General features: G+C 30.7%; 1 protein-coding gene, 1 long non-coding RNA gene and 1 pseudogene across 2 annotated transcripts; all 3 read left to right on the top strand.

Moving 5' to 3' along the window:
* The first annotated feature begins 5,408 nt into the window (after positions 1–5,408).
* LOC112681436 lies at positions 5,409–5,870 on the top strand (annotated as a pseudogene).
* A 226-nt stretch (positions 5,871–6,096) lies between these two features.
* LOC112681440 lies at positions 6,097–7,900 on the top strand. Its single transcript, XR_003148401.1, has 4 exons — positions 6,097–6,557; positions 6,645–6,820; positions 7,234–7,559; positions 7,644–7,900. It is a non-coding gene; the product is annotated as an uncharacterized LOC112681440 (long non-coding RNA).
* A 4,554-nt stretch (positions 7,901–12,454) lies between these two features.
* LOC112681438 lies at positions 12,455–16,093 on the top strand. The gene is made up of 10 exons (XM_025551691.1): positions 12,455–12,910; positions 13,009–13,088; positions 13,156–13,681; positions 13,757–14,190; positions 14,260–14,391; positions 14,476–14,687; positions 14,765–14,945; positions 15,007–15,348; positions 15,433–15,773; positions 15,866–16,093. The coding sequence occupies exons 1-10, from the start codon at positions 12,806–12,808 to the stop codon at positions 15,988–15,990; spliced, it is 2,478 nt and encodes an 825-aa protein (XP_025407476.1). The 5' UTR covers positions 12,455–12,805; the 3' UTR covers positions 15,991–16,093.
* Positions 16,094–16,358: the final 265 nt, after the last annotated feature.

Here is a 16,358-nt window from a genome sequence, read left to right as displayed (position 1 = left end):
AGAAGTCCACATACTGAACATTTAAAGAAAAAATTGCTAGAAAACCCATTTCTTTTTTCATTGACTAACAACATGTTCTCTGAGAATGAACATTCGAAACCTTTATGCTTTATATGTTGAATTGATATAAAAAAAATATGCAATATCAACTATTCTTCTACCACTAATACAATACCTATAATTAAAAAAAATGATAGGTACTATGGGCTGTTGAATGTTATATATTTTTACATTACACTTATGAGTTATGACGATATTTCTTTTTTCATTTTCAAAATTTTTTGACAAATCAATATTTTTTTATTGATATCTTACAAAAAATGACTAAGAAAATTCCTAAATTCCAAATTTCTATCAATAGCACAAAAAAACCATTTGAAATTTACACCATGTCTAGAAAATGGCCAAATAAATATTTGATAGAAATGTCGATTCTCTACAATCATTACTTTTGAATTACAATAAAAAAAAAAAAAAAAAAAACAATTTTTTCGAAAATCAACACCCGTAAGTTATGCGGTACAAATGAAAAAAAAAGTTATGATAGAACTAATAATTTTCTCGTTTCATTCAAAATACAAAACACACTTCATAATAAAATTAATTATAATTATGATTAGAACTTACTCATTATTTTGAGTATCATTTCTATCATTAATTGTTAATGTTTCTAATAACTCTGTTTGATCTTCTATCAGAGATGATATATTTTGCGTCGAAGGCAGAGTATCGACAGTATCGTCCGCGACAATAGTATCATTATTCTATAATAATAAAAAAGTGGAATTTATTAATCTTAATAATTTAAAAATAACTAGGTATATTATTAATAAAATATATAAAAATATATCTTATTAATGAAATAATAGATAATATTTATACATTAAATTATCATGCATAATACGGAAAAAAAATAGAAACTTACCAAAATTTTATGAATGTGATGAATATTGCATTTTTTTTCCATAACGAAAAAACCAAAAATATCAAATAACCAAAAAAAGAAAACAAAATGTGTATACTGTGTATTATATCATATATGTGCACAGTAGACAGTACAGTCTACAGATATTGATAACAGAAAATTACACTATAATCAATCTGGTACAGACGACAATATAAACACTGAATGTTGAAATGTTGAATGTTTATGGATGCAGAATGAATAATATATAAACAACAATACGGGAGAAATAATAAGGTGATACAATATATGGGTCGTGGTGGTTATTATTTGTAATCTTGAAATTTAGCGCAGTTCGTGGAACTATACTTGTAGCTGTAACCGGTCGGTCAATTAGTCTGTTTATTTATAATCGACGTCAATTTATATACGCGCAGGAGCAAGTCAATAATGTTAAATGCCATACTTTTTTCATTTGAAAAAAAAAGAGGTATTTAGACCGAAAAGCTAGACTAAACTGTAGGAATTTGGTTGGACGGATTTTAATATAGTAAACGGTGTTTTATTGAGAAGTTCTTTAGGCTTCTGAGGAGGCGATTTTTAATATCGGTTTTACCGGCTAAGCTATAATAAAACAAAAATTTGATTTTTTTTTATTTATATTTTTAATCATAATTTAAACAATTTTCAAAATTTTCAAAATCACCACTTTCAAAGCATAGAAAACTTGTTAACTAATCAAATTCCGTTTAAAAAATTAAAATCTATCAAACCATATTTCTACAGTTTTGTCTAGCTTTTTGGTCTAAAAGCGACTTTTTATCAACGACTGGAGCCCCCTTAATATTTCTTGCTATCATTGTAAGTTATAAAACAATCAGTTATTTCCATGGTTCAGTAGTAACTGAAACCCTATAAACTATGTACAATTGTATTGAACAGTAAACTATGTCGTAAGGCAACTCATAAATTGAGCAGTCCGCTATTTTTATATATTTATATTTATATCAATAAAGTTGTTTATATATATATATATATATATATATATATATATAGGTATATATACAGAACATTATCAATCAATAACAAGTAAAATAAATGTAATGTCTTCATAGTTATAGATAAATAGTTACTGTGTCTTTATGTATTGTAAGTATATAACACTAGAGGTAGACGAAATTCCAACCAAGAACTAGACTTGAATTTAAAACTAGTTCTTGGTTAGAATTTCGTCTACCTCTAGTGTTATATACTTACAATACATAAAGACACAGTAACTATTTATCTATAACTATGAAGACATTATATTTATTTTACTTGTTATTGATTGATAATGTTCTGCAGGTTTGTATTTTCGTCAGACTTGAATTTAAAACTGACGAAAATACAAACCTGCTTAATCCGTATTTATAGTTAATAATCTTGGAAATTTATAAATACTAGTTTCTGAATTATATAGTAGATATTCCTTTGAAACTTGGGGGTTTTGAACCATTAATGTATGTATTATTCAATGTGAAATGTACTCGGTAGTAAAGCGATTTCAAGCAGAAATTGTGGTATCTAGCTATTAATCGATGAAATCTCTTTTTATTTTTTTGGATTGATACGTTTGAAAATTTAAAGTTTATCATCGCAAGGTTAAATACAGTAGAACCTCGGTAATCTGGCCGTTCGATAATCCGGTACGTCCAGTGATCAGAAAATATTTTATCTTAAAATACTGTCTTCCAAACAACATTTGAAACAAAAAACAAAAACAAATTGATATTTATATACCTGTACCATCAAAAAGTTTATTCGCAGTATGCCATAAATTTGTATATATGTTTATATTATAAGTTTTAAAAAAATAAATAAAATATTTTTTAAGTTTAAATAACATTTTTTATTAAGTTTTAATAAAAATATTTTTCTATACTAAAATACGTTTATATGTGAAACTTCATTAATCCAGCATTTTCTAACAATAGTTCCCCTCGGATTTGGTTATTAATATTTCCATTGTTTCTTATACCCCATATACATTCAGCCATTGCCGCTGTTCCTCGCGCTGTTGTATTTCATTGTCAAAATACTTCAGTGGCAGCGTCGTAGGTAGTGAGCGTCTGCATTGCCCTGTTAATGTGTGCTAATATCACGCTGTCGGTTAACCTGCTGCTCGCATTGCTTAATTTACCGCTCCTAACGGGAGCGACGGGCAGTGACAATGCGAGGAGCATGATCAGCGCGAGTTACGTGTTCACATACTCGTGCTGCACACTTCCATGCCCACTTCCCTGCTCACTGCCACGAAAATGGGCTGAATGTAAATGAGGTATTAAAACATGATTTCCGACTTTCTAAGAAATATTCGTTACGTTGTACGCTTATAGTCATAATTAGTTTCATATGCGATAAGCTAGTTACGAATATGGACTGTGAACTTGTGAGTTGAATCAAGAGTCGAGATTTGAAGAGTTGACTAGAGTAGGGGTAATCTGATTCAAACAAAGAGTTGAAGAGTTGGGAGTCGACTCTTTGATTCAACTCATTACACTGAACTGAGTTGAAAGATTCAGTTCAGCAGAATGAGTTGGAATTCCCATCTCTACTATTAACCCGTTTCGATCGTATCTGGATATCGACCGGATGTCGATAAAGATAACAGTTGATATAGAATCATAGATTATTTAATTAGTATTCAGTTCAGTCGATTATTATCCGTCGATATTTTTGCGTCTCACAACTACGCAATGTCGAATCATACATAAAACGTCGTACGTATTTAGTAATATTGTGTAATGCCGAAAGTACAACAGTCTACGAGTAGCCGACTACAAAAATTTTTGTTTCAGAGTTTTAAGATACATTTACATCCGATGGACACGTTTTATTTTGTGTACTATGTGGTAATTTTTTTTTAATACATACAAATGCGTATTATAATGCATATTTTAATGATTTTAGAAGCATATTTGTGTATTTTTTAGAGCTATAAGTCCCTAAGCCTATTTATTATAGTTACTACTAGCTTAATTACCCGGCTTCGCACGGAACATTCTTGGTCGTGACACAGGTTTTAATGGATTATTACTTTACATTATTTAAAGCCAAGTTTGGTGTAATTATTGGTGGTTATAAAACTAATAAAACAAGAGTTCAAATGAATCAGTATAGTAATTTTGGTGATACGCCAAATTACCGTATTTTCTGGTTCCAATATTTTTTAAAATCCCTTCTTATTGCATGTATTGAATATTGGAGAGACCATAATATCAAATTTCGAGTTCATATAGTTTTGAAATGTAGCGATGATCAATGAATGAGTAATACCTGACGTTGTCCGTTGAGAAAATGTTGAGTGTTCAACTCTTTTTGGGTGTTACCATTGAACCTATGTCTTTTTAAATATAAATCACCCGAAGTAATGGTTGAAATATTAATTTGTTATATATTAAATAAGTAAATATAAAATATAGCCATGTCTATCTCGCCTTGCTCTACCGTTTACTATATTTAAGCATATACTAATATCCTTACAACAATGTTCAATTTATTTTGGATTATAATTATTTTATTTATTCATTTTATTGAGAATAGTCTGACAATTCAATGTTTTAAATAAATGCTATTCATTGAAGTGTACTTGGATTACACAGTATTTTTTGTTTTTCCTTTTGTGGTGCGTACACAAATAAATCAGGTTTTCTGACGCGTGAGCAGGCCACACACAGTTATGTGAGAAGCATAAATTTTCAAAATTCAGTCCACACACTTGTTTTAATTGTCCTTGTAATTTTTTAAAAATCATTGCAAAAGCGAGTCGCACTGAAAACTCCAAAAGTTTGAATTCCAATGGCTTATCTGTTGGAGTCATTGAGATGCGTGGTAATAGTACATGTTCAGTGAACATTGTTCACCTATAATTTTCCGTTTAAAATTATGGCTTTGATTAAGTTGTTATATAGTTTAATAATTTACATAACTCTTAATCGGTGATTATTAAAATCAACATATTAAAAAAATCAAATATTTCCTAGGTAACCAAAAATTGAAAAATGTATGTGTTACGGTGAATGATGTAAACGTGGTAAAAGACGTCATTCCCCGGTAAATGACATCATTTACCTAAAAATTGGTAAACGTTGTAAATGCAGACATTCTCCGGTTACTGTCGTCAATCACCAGTTTAATTGGAGAATGATGTTTAATACTTTTATGTCGGTGTGAACGATCAGCTTCATTAGTTAAAAATATCATGATGGAAGTAGATAGATAAACGAAAATCCCAACTAGAAATAACGTCGATAACCCGAGTAATAATATGAGATAATCTTTTAGTTTATTAGTTAGTATCGACGGGTATATTATAGCAAGTTATATTTGCTACGAATGTGTGTTTTATAATATTATTTGTAAAAATTTGTGTCACCAGTGAACAAAATATAATAAAAGTTAGATTCAGTTTTAGTATTTAAGTATGCAGAATAAATTTAAAGCCTAAAAATATGTTCAAAGCTTGATGTCGCGACATGTCGGTACAACTGTTCGTGTCCCAATACCAGATGCTGATTGAGCACGAGGTTCTCCGAGTAATTTACTTGCTGTTATTATTTCATACGAAGATGACATGTATAAATTATGTAAGCCAATTTTAACTTGATAATGTTTATTTAATTTAAATAAAATAAATACCCGAATGTTTGAACCAGGTACAGAATATGGGGTGTTGAAACATAAATATAAACGAGCACAAATTTCTCCATGTAAATAAAAATTTCTAGAGCTAGATGAAGTCATCAAAAAAATTAAAGACAGGGAAATAACATTAAGAGAAGCAGCAGGACATGGAATAGCTGGTCATCAAGGATTTAATCGATGCAACTGAAAAACTGGTTGTGGTACTAAAAAATGTGCTTGCAATGCAGTGGAAATGTTGTGCAGTTCAAAATGTCATAGTAACCAAAATTGTACAAATAAATAATTTGTAATATGCACGTAATTTATTATTTTTTTATTTTAACAATAAATCATTATTATAAATAGTACATACCTATAGTAAAAAAACCAGTGTATTATTTGAGATTTATCATCATTTACCACTAGTTTTGGTAAATGACATAAATGACCGGTGAATTTGAATTTAAAATCTGGTTTTTTACATCATTTACCTACATAATTGAATCATTTTAGTAAAAGACGTCATTCACCGGAGAATAACGACATTCACCAATATTCATCTTTTACCGTAACATATGCATCCAGTCCAAAAGTGTTTCGACCCTTAAATATGCGATTTTTGAAAAATCCTTTCTTATTACTCGGTGAAAGACTTCCAAATGTCAGGTGTGTACGTTGAATAGTTTTTGAGATTCAGCGATCAGTGAGTCAGTGGTATTTGGATTTTATATTTCTATTATATATATAATATGAGTATTTGTGTACGCTGAGATTATTTCTATCGATAAACTTCCCGGAACAATTATTCTATAGTTTATTCAGAATAAAAGTGCCCAGTCATTTGGACGAAAACTAGTTTTTATTGCGCATGGTTCCTTTCCACTAGGAACGTTGTAGTATGCCGACGCGTTACGACGCTGTTATACGTAATGAACTGTATTACCACATTCTTCTCGTAACGCCAAGCTATAGTTCTATTTTGAATAACAAGGTTTTTTTTTTTTTTAATAATCTGTGTACAAGACGGCAATCACCGACTTAATCATAAAAATTAAAACGTGTTATGTCTTCTTAATAGGGGCGGAAAAGAAGACCAAGGGCCGCGAATCTGACCATCCTGATCTGGAGCGTTGAGCTGGTTACACACTACGCGCAGTGTATAACCGCCATTGGAGGGACTCGGTATACCATATCGAATTTCGAGTTCACGCGTTTTGTTATTTTTGAGACGTAGCGTTCAATGACGAGTGAGCGGTAACTATTTTAACTGTATACGTAAATACATATACGAATCGATGGTTGCAGAAACGTCACGAGTCACATATTTTATGAAATTGAGATATTGTTAAAAACGTATAACGGTCATGTGTTTTCTATGCGTTTAGTGTAAAAACACCAATTATTATTGTTTATTTATCTGATAAAGAATAAAGTATAACTAATGACGTTTTTACATATAACGCATAGAAAACACTCGAACGTCGATTAGTATAGGTACGTTTTTGGTAATATATTTAATAAAATACATATATGACTCGTGGCGTTTCTGCAATCATCGATTCGTATATATATGTACATGGATTACTTAGGTGACGAATTGTATAGATGTTCGTAGTGTTGCTAATACGGCACGTGATTAAGCGAAGAATAAGGGAACGTTTTTACAGGGGATTTTACATGGGATGGAACGTGCGCTGCATGTGACGGGCGAGAGGCGTGTGTACGCGTTATGTATACCATAAAGTGAACAGCTGTGTTGGAATGAATACATATCTGCCGAAATCGTTTGCGTTTTGCACGTAAAGCAGTGACTCACGAAGGCGGCGGTGACCGGGGTACAGCGTTGACACAGCCGCGGCCGTTAGGTTAGCCTATACTTTGCAGACTGCGGAACTTTTTGTATCATTGTACCAATGGTATTACACGCCTGCTTCGGTTCATAAAATTTTAATCCATGGTACAGACGTAATACGTTCTGCTTTATTACCTATTGGTCAGTTTTCATAGTATTTGAAATTTTAAGGATGATTACATAATATAACAAAACAAAGTAGCAACAAAAATGTTTATTTTATAGGCCAGTTGTCGGAAAAGGCACAAGAGGCCCGGAATAAAAATTTCAGAAATATAAGAAAAAATAATACACACAAAACAAAGTCTCATAAAATTAGGATTTAGCCCATATGCTGCTTGTGTCTTTGGATCCCTACATTTCTAGCTAAAAAAAATTCGAAAATCAATATGAAACCGCTGGATGAAGATATGAGAGCTCTAATGATAATCGATTCTGACGAAAATAATGACTCCGACAATAATAGTGACGATGACAGTGATTCCGAATAAAATAATGTATTATTATAGTCAGAAAAATACATTATTTATTATAATTATAATAATTAAAAATTAAATTCCTTTCATTTTAATACATTTTCAACACATATCTTGCTTAATAATTATTTAAATATACATTAAATTACATAAGTAAAACATATTGTAAATAAAATAATTTTGTCCGTCTAAAATTGCATTTCGGACTACTGTGGGCCGCGTTCGACACGGCGACAACAATAACAACAATAAAAATCCCTGGCCGCGGTCGCCATGGTAACGCCGGCGCGACTGCTGCAGCGACGTGGCCGGAACAGCGTTCGCCCCTCAGAAACTTTTCGCCGAGGGACGTACCCGCCGTGAACCCTGGGATCGTAGCAGCGAGCGCGCGCATGTATAAGCACCGCATTTTCACCCCGTAGATGTATTATATATCTACCCCTCTCCGATGTGGATAATATCTGCCAACTTGATTCCCGCTGGCATTGGTGGTGCGCGCTCGTCGTCGGAAATAGGAAAAAATACACTTTTGGGCCAAAAATTACGAGGTCACGATAAGAATTCTGGTGACAGGCGGGGGCAGTAGTTATTCGGTGTGAAATACGTGAATATAGTACCTACTGCGGTTAGAAAGGACACACCGGAGCGGAAATATTTAAATCTGAAATCGTTGTTTTTGTAAAACGATCTCAAAATCGGAAATGGTCGTAGATTGTATTCGAAAAAATAATTAAGAATTCGCAGTTCCACTGTTTTAGATGATGTTGGTTTACATATTTTAATACATCGATAAGCATAATCGTTATATATTATCGTGTAACGTATATTTCGTGTTCCATTTCGTGTTTATTAATATTACAAATACACTAATGCCGTAAAAAATGCCATCAAGACTGGTTCGTACTAGAACCGACTGTGCGCAAATTATCCCGATTATGAGAATGTTACATCGCTCTCAGATAAAATCCGATTTGGTTGTGCGATTACGTGCGATTACCTGCGACTCATTACCATCTAGTCCGGGTTTTCGTTCGATCGGTTTATACGGCTTAACTAAACTAAGCTGGTAATTATTTTTCAAACAATGAAAGCTTTTTTTAAAAATGAATTTTTGAAAGAAAAATCACGGATAACATTGAAGATACTGAAAAATTAATTATTTTAATTCAAGAAAAATAATGCTTGTGAAAACAAAGAACTCACTCGTGTTATCAAAAAGTTTGTTATACGAGAAAAATTATAAAAGTGGTAGGTATAAAAATATAAAAAAAATTTACTATAGGAAAAATATTCACAATAACTACAGTCAACGTTTCCAACAAGTATGCACCAATGTGAGAATTCAAGCTATACCACCAGTCGTCCTATTGTCTTACCTAGTCAGCAGTCGCACGTAGTCGGTTCTAGTGTGATGCCGGCCTATAACAATCTGCTCGTATATTCAATTGTACAACGATTTTTAATTATTGCATATACAATAATATATAAACTAGTATATAACGCAAAAACAATAATAATATCCTGAAGTAGCGTTATTGGACGCTCCCTTCAATCAACCCGTCAAGCTTTGTAAATATTTCTACGGATACATTACTTGTTACATTCATTTTTGTTTACTTTTTTTTTTTTTATTTAAATCAGAAAAATAGACAAAATTATATATTAAAAAATGAAATTGATTTATCCATCTCTTGTAAGCTTTTGCTTATGTTGGAGATAGAGAGTTAAAAAACGATACATTTTAATTATAAATTACCATTTAATATAGACAAAACATTAATAAAATAAAAACAAATTTGATTATTAATATCAGTGCGAAGCAAGAGAAAAGTTTCTTTGAACTCAGTTTGTAAATATTCGTCTTTCTTCGGAAAAATAAAGGACCGTTTGAAAATATAAATCGATTATTATCAGCGGTGTACGCATAACTATTCTGCTAGATATTGTCATCGATAATCTTGTATGAGGTGTGATATGAATGCGCCGAGTGAAAGGAGACGATCGTTTCACACATAAACATTTCTATGATAGTACTTCATGACAATTCAGACGTATCGGCATATACACACATACAGTGACGTAGGAAGGGAGGTTTTGGAATTCTACCACCTTTAATTGCCAAAACCCTGGCTAGTGAATAAATAAGTAATAAAAATAATAATAATTACCTAAATATATTGATCCCGCTCCCGCGTAAATGATTTTTACCTACGCTCGCGGGTACATTTTCGTACGGTTTCGCGGTCGTCTTGGTCGCGCGCACAATGATTGACAGGCCGCCTCCGCCGCCTTTGCTCACAGGCCACCCTTCGTCGCTTCGGCCATTATTGTTGTGCAAGGGCGGCCCCGTGGTCTAGACAGCCGCCGGTTAAACGGTCGTTTATCATTGGGAGACACGACAACCCCAAATCCGTCAACGTCGCCGCCGCCGCCGCGTTTGATTTGTATTCGGTATTGTCGATCCGTTCTTTTTATATGTACGTGCCGTGTCGCGTGGAGATTGCATCGAATAACTAGTGCTGGAAAAAGCGCCGCTTCATACCTATATACTTATATAAACTTGTACATTCTTATATACTTTTATATTATATATCTTAGTTTATTTAAAATATATATTATTACAGAATATAATATTTATTCAAGTTTAATAGGATCGTGCCACCGTATCTAAATTTAAGCATCCGTTTGATTTTAACCACGCCGTAATAATAATATTATAAAATATTATTTTTTTTAATTTATACAAAACTTAATTATTATTATTATTATTCACTGAGGCTCGTTATTGCATCACACGCGCCCTGCTGCAGCAGCGCGAAAAAAGCGATTTTCGACACGCACCGTTTTCCACATTCCCCTTTTCAATCCTTACGTCGTTCTTGGCTGTTTTTCGTAACGATATTACTCGGAAGCCGAGCGTCAAAATCAATGTTATAAAAAACGATTCCACTGTATAGATTCACAATTATATTGTACTTCTCTGTCCTAAGCGATTTCTAAAAGTTTTTTTATAGTTTTTTATAGCGTGCGCTATTATATATTATATATACTTATTTGTGATTTATACGCATTTAAAAATATTAGATAATAATCAGGGGTGCAATTTCGATGAAAAAACTGGGGGTGATGAAGCTCTTCTATCTTTTTCATGTTTCTTAATGGTTATAGACACCCGAAAACCGTACAATCAACAGTTACTAAAATATTTGGTAAATATATGAATATTTCTAAATTTAAATTGTTCACTTTGATTTTATATTTTTATTGTGCGTATAATGAATTACCTGACTGAAAACACAAATGTTACATGATCACTTTTAGATTCTAACTGAAGCGAAAAATATTATGGTTTTATAATTATGTTTGTATTTTATTTGTTAAACACTTTTTCGGATAAAAATACTTGTTCAAAAATTTTTTAGGATCTTTTTTAGATTTTAAATTAGCATGTGGTAGTACTTTAGACGGGCCATTTTTTTAAATCTTAATAGTTTTTCTAGATGTGAGGAAAATGAGAGAAATGGTAAAAATACGCTGTAAATAAGACTTTCACATTTCAAATTTTAATTATTTATTCATAATTCCAAAAGTAATGTGGCTATAAGCTTGAAAATGTTACCAGCGGTTCCCAACCCATGGTTCGTGAACCATATTATATTAACATTACTCACATATATTTTTAAAATATTAATATTTACTTAAATATCAGCAAGTGAAGAAGATTCGTTGATTGAATTTTCATGTGATCAGACTAAAATTGTTTTTCAAAACTTAACCATTATTACCATTCTAGTTAAATATTCGGCAAGACTTTCCAGCAATTTCTAAAATTTCACTTAGAAATTTGATGGGCTATATTTTGACAACCAGTGTGTCTGTGTGAACGAGCTTTTTCTACTTTAATTTTTTTAAAAATAAATGTTGGAATAAATTGAATTTTGAGTGATTTAAGGCTAAAACTATTCATTTTTAATCAAGATATTGATTCTATCGTGGGGGACAATCTAAAATTACATTAAATTGTTTAACTCTTGAATAATCTGGTTCAATAAAGTTTTTTTTTTTGATAAACAATTGTTTTTTAATAAAAAAATTATAATAACTGACGTATGTGCACATTACACATATATAACTATTGGTGGGTCTCAAAGATTTTCTACGAAATTGGTGGTCCGCACTACTAAAAAGGTTGGGAACCGCTGCTATGTACTATTAGAATAGCTAATTTTGAAGATATGGCATTTGTTTGCCATTAAGGGGATTGGAAGCGACGATTTTCTGTCTTTGTCTAACACACGTGAAACATAGGATTATAGAGGTGTTCTATTTCCAACGTACCGATTGATATAATGAAGTGATAAGAATTCTGAAAACAGATTTGAATTTATCGTCAAGTCTACTTGAGATCGACTTTCCCATATTTTTAATATTACCTTCCTAAAATCCTAAAAACGATATATTAAAAAAGAGTAATTAAAAAATTGACATATTTCAATTTTTGGAAAAGTTTTAATCAAAAAATTAAAAATGTGGGAAAGTCGATCTCAAGAAGACTTGATGACAAATTCAAATTTGTTTTCAGAATTCTTATCGTGTCACTAGATTAATCGGTACGTTGGAAATTAGCTATGCCTTCTGTTTTAAACAGTAGCAGTTTTGTAGTGACATGTGTGTGCGCGTGCGAAAGTGTACAAACTAGGCGATTCGGCACGTGACTGTCAAACATCAATTATTTATAGATATTATCGACAATATTCCTAAAACAAAATAGATACTGGATGATGTAATAATGATTATTATATTTTCTGACGTTTGATAATATTATTACCACATTTGCTTTGTATAGTTACAGTGAACTTATTAATGATTCTGTTTTCTTTATAAAATATTTTGAAAAATAAATAAAACACTATGGGTAATTCTAAAAAAAAAAAGTTATCGTTATCAAAACTGAAAAAACACAAGGGCAATGTTAATGCGCTATTAAAATGGCGTTTGAATTCCAATTACATTATGGTAAGTTTTAATTTTCATCATAATAATATATTATAGAAGCAATTGTTTTTTGTATTCAAACATTGATAATATATATTCAATGATATTGTATGTTTAAGGAAAATGCAGGCTCAATTTCTAATGATGAAATTATTTGTCCATCAACATCAAACACACAAACGCATGATGAAACAGAAGAGTAAATCAATTTTTAATATATTATTTTGTATAAAAATATATAGGTACATATAATATGTGTTATTTAGAATTTACGTAATTGAAGGTCGAAGAATAGTAGACATAAAATTTGTGTTTGATACTATTGCAAAAATCAAACATGAGGGTTTCAACTGTACATTTTCCGATTTAAGATTTTTATGTGAAAAAAAGATTGGTTTTTTTAGTGAATTCGTCTTTATTTGCAAAATGTGTCATAAAAAAGAGATTATACCCACTGAACCGCAAAATAGTACACTTTTGTCCATAAATTTAGCCATAGTGTCATCTGCAGTGAATACTGGTCAAGGTTATTCACAAATACAACAGTTTTCTGCTATATTGAATATGCCATGTTTAAGTAATCCATTGTATCAAAAATTACACCAAGATATTGGAGAGCTTACACATAAAGTTGCATTGGAAGCATGTGAAGATGCAGCTAAAGAAGAAGCTAGATTAGCTGTCGAAAATGGTAATGTAAATAAAGATGGTGTTCCGATGATAGCTGTAGTTGCTGATGGTGCCTGGTCTAAAAGGTCCTATAGACCAAATTATAATGCAATGTCTGGCGTTGTAAGTTATTTATTGTTATTAAAACGTAATATCTTCTGTGTTTATAATCATTATTTTAATTTTATTATTTTTTAGGGGTGTATTGTCGGTTATAGAACCAAGAAAGTGCTATACTTAGGTGTACGTAATAAATACTGTTCGATATGCCATAAAGCAGATAATATGCAAAAAACACCAGAAAATCATGTTTGTTACAAAAATTGGAGCGGAACATCGACAGCAATGGAAGCAGACATAATTGTCCAAGGTTTCGTTCAAAGTTTAAAAACTAATAATTTAATTTATAGCCACCTAATTGGAGATGGAGACAGTAGCGTAATGAAAAAAATACAGCTGGAAAAACCTTATGGTAATAATGTGATTGTAAAAAAAGTAGAATGTACGAACCACATTTTAAGGAATTATTGCAACCGCTTGAAAGATATGTCATCAAAAAGAAAAAGTTCAATGGGTAAAGTTGTGCCAGGATTTATACGAACGAAAATAAAAGAAAATGTGTTAAGATTAAGGTAGTTATATATATATAATCATTATTTTTATGATTAAACAATATTTTTTAATTTTATTCCTCTATGCAGATACGCAGTGACTAAAGCTATATTATTTAGAAAAAATATGAAAATTGCTCATAACGAGAAAACAAAATTATTAAAAATTGATATTACGAACGGACCTTATCATGTATTTGGTTCTCATGAAAAATGTGATATGTAAGAATAGTACATTTTTTTTACTGTACCTACTCTCACAATAACGTTTGAGATACACCTAATAATGTTTTAATGTTATTTTAGGTATTTTTGTACAAGAAAAAATGATACTGATATAAATTTAGTTCCAAAAATGCAAGAATGTGGTATTTGGAACGATATTATAGCATCTATAAATTTAGTGGCATATCATTCAGAAAGTTTAGTTTATCACGTCAATAACAATGCAGTCGAATCATACAATAGTATTGTGGCGAAATATATAGGAGGAAAAAGGATAAACTTTTCATTTAGAGGTGATTTAACTAAATTAATTTTTAAACATATTATACTTTATAATAAAATAATTACGCATCTCATTTTAAAATTAAAGGTTCTTATACGACTCGCTGTCATACTGCGCTGACTTTTTATAACTATGGGCCGGAATATTTACGAAAATTGCATAAAAAGGCAACCAATTATAGTCCAGGAAAATTTACAAAAGCGTTTATATTAAAAAACATTAAATCTCAAAAACAAAAAGAAATAAGAAAACCACTTCAAGCATTCAAGTACATTTTTTTAAATACATTTTTTAAAATTTACTTTTACATAATTAAATATTTTATGTAGTTCTCGAACCAAAAAAAAATTGATAGATGGACCCGACGAAGATTATGGTGCTGTAAATGAAAGTTTAGGATGTAAGCCATTAATACTTTCTCGTGAAGAATTTGAGGAACAAAAATTAGATATGTTATCGCGGTTAAAACTTAGCTTACAAGATATTAATAAATTAGAACGTCGAACTACTGAACAATCACAATGTGAAGAGTGGAAGAGGGAACGTTCATACAGGCTGACAGCATCTAATTTTGGCAAAGTATGTAAGCTTCGAAAAAGTACAAACCGGAAAAATACAATTGTTTCAATTTTATATGCATCACAATATTTTCATGGAACAACTGCTACCAGGTAAAATTTAAAATAATTTATACTATTATGTTTTGAAAAAAATGTAATAATTAAATATATATTTGTATATTACAATATATAAAGTTACGGTATACAATTTGAACCTGTCGCGAAAGAGCAATTCGAATCATTATACAAATTCAAAGTGATTACTGCTGGATTATTTGTTGATCCTACACTACCTTATTTAGCGGCATCACCTGACGGACTTATTGGAGATAATTCAATAATAGAAATTAAATGTCCTTTTTCAATAAGAGATTTAACGCCGGAAAATGCATACAAGGAGAAGAAAATTAAATATTTAGAACAAAAAGACAACAAATTAGTTTTGAAGAATAGCCATGATTATTATTTTCAAGTACAGGGTCAACTACACATTACGCAAAGGAAATTTTGTTATTTTGTAGTATGGACACCTAAAGGTAAACATACATAATCATACCTTAAATTATTTACATGTTTACATTGATAAAAGTACTATAGACATCGTAATCATTGAATTAATTTTTTTTAGGAATGTTGGTTGATTTAATTGAACGAGATGATTTATTTTGGAAAGGTAAAATGGAAATACCTTTATCAGAATTTTACCTCAACCACATGATATTAGAAATTATTTCTCCATCATATTCAATTTGAGCTTGGACTTCATAATTTTGTACTTGATTCGAAGTGTATATAAAACGTGTATATTACGTGAACTTGTAGTAATTTACAAATAAATTTCTTTATTACTTATAACGATTAAGTATATAATTTTTATTAGCAAGTGTAATCTATATAAAGAGTATTCCACTTTCGACTGAAAAAAAAAAAAAATATTGACATTAGATAACTCAACAAGATATCAAAGCTTTTCACGTAAGTCATATTGTGGCTCAAAAGTAATGATTGACAAATGGTTTTGGTGCGCGGTTGGAATGAGTAATAATATAAAATATAATACCTAATAATAATAATAATAATAAAATAATAATAATAATAATAATAATAATAATAATAATATC

This window comes from Sipha flava, unplaced genomic scaffold, assembly GCF_003268045.1.
Source record: "Sipha flava isolate LNK unplaced genomic scaffold, YSA_version1 19126_pilon_pilon, whole genome shotgun sequence".
NCBI classification, from domain to species: Eukaryota; Metazoa; Arthropoda; class Insecta; order Hemiptera; family Aphididae; genus Sipha; species Sipha flava.
Note: the sequence above shows the minus strand (reverse complement) of the source record. Positions and strands in the feature narration are given on the sequence as shown.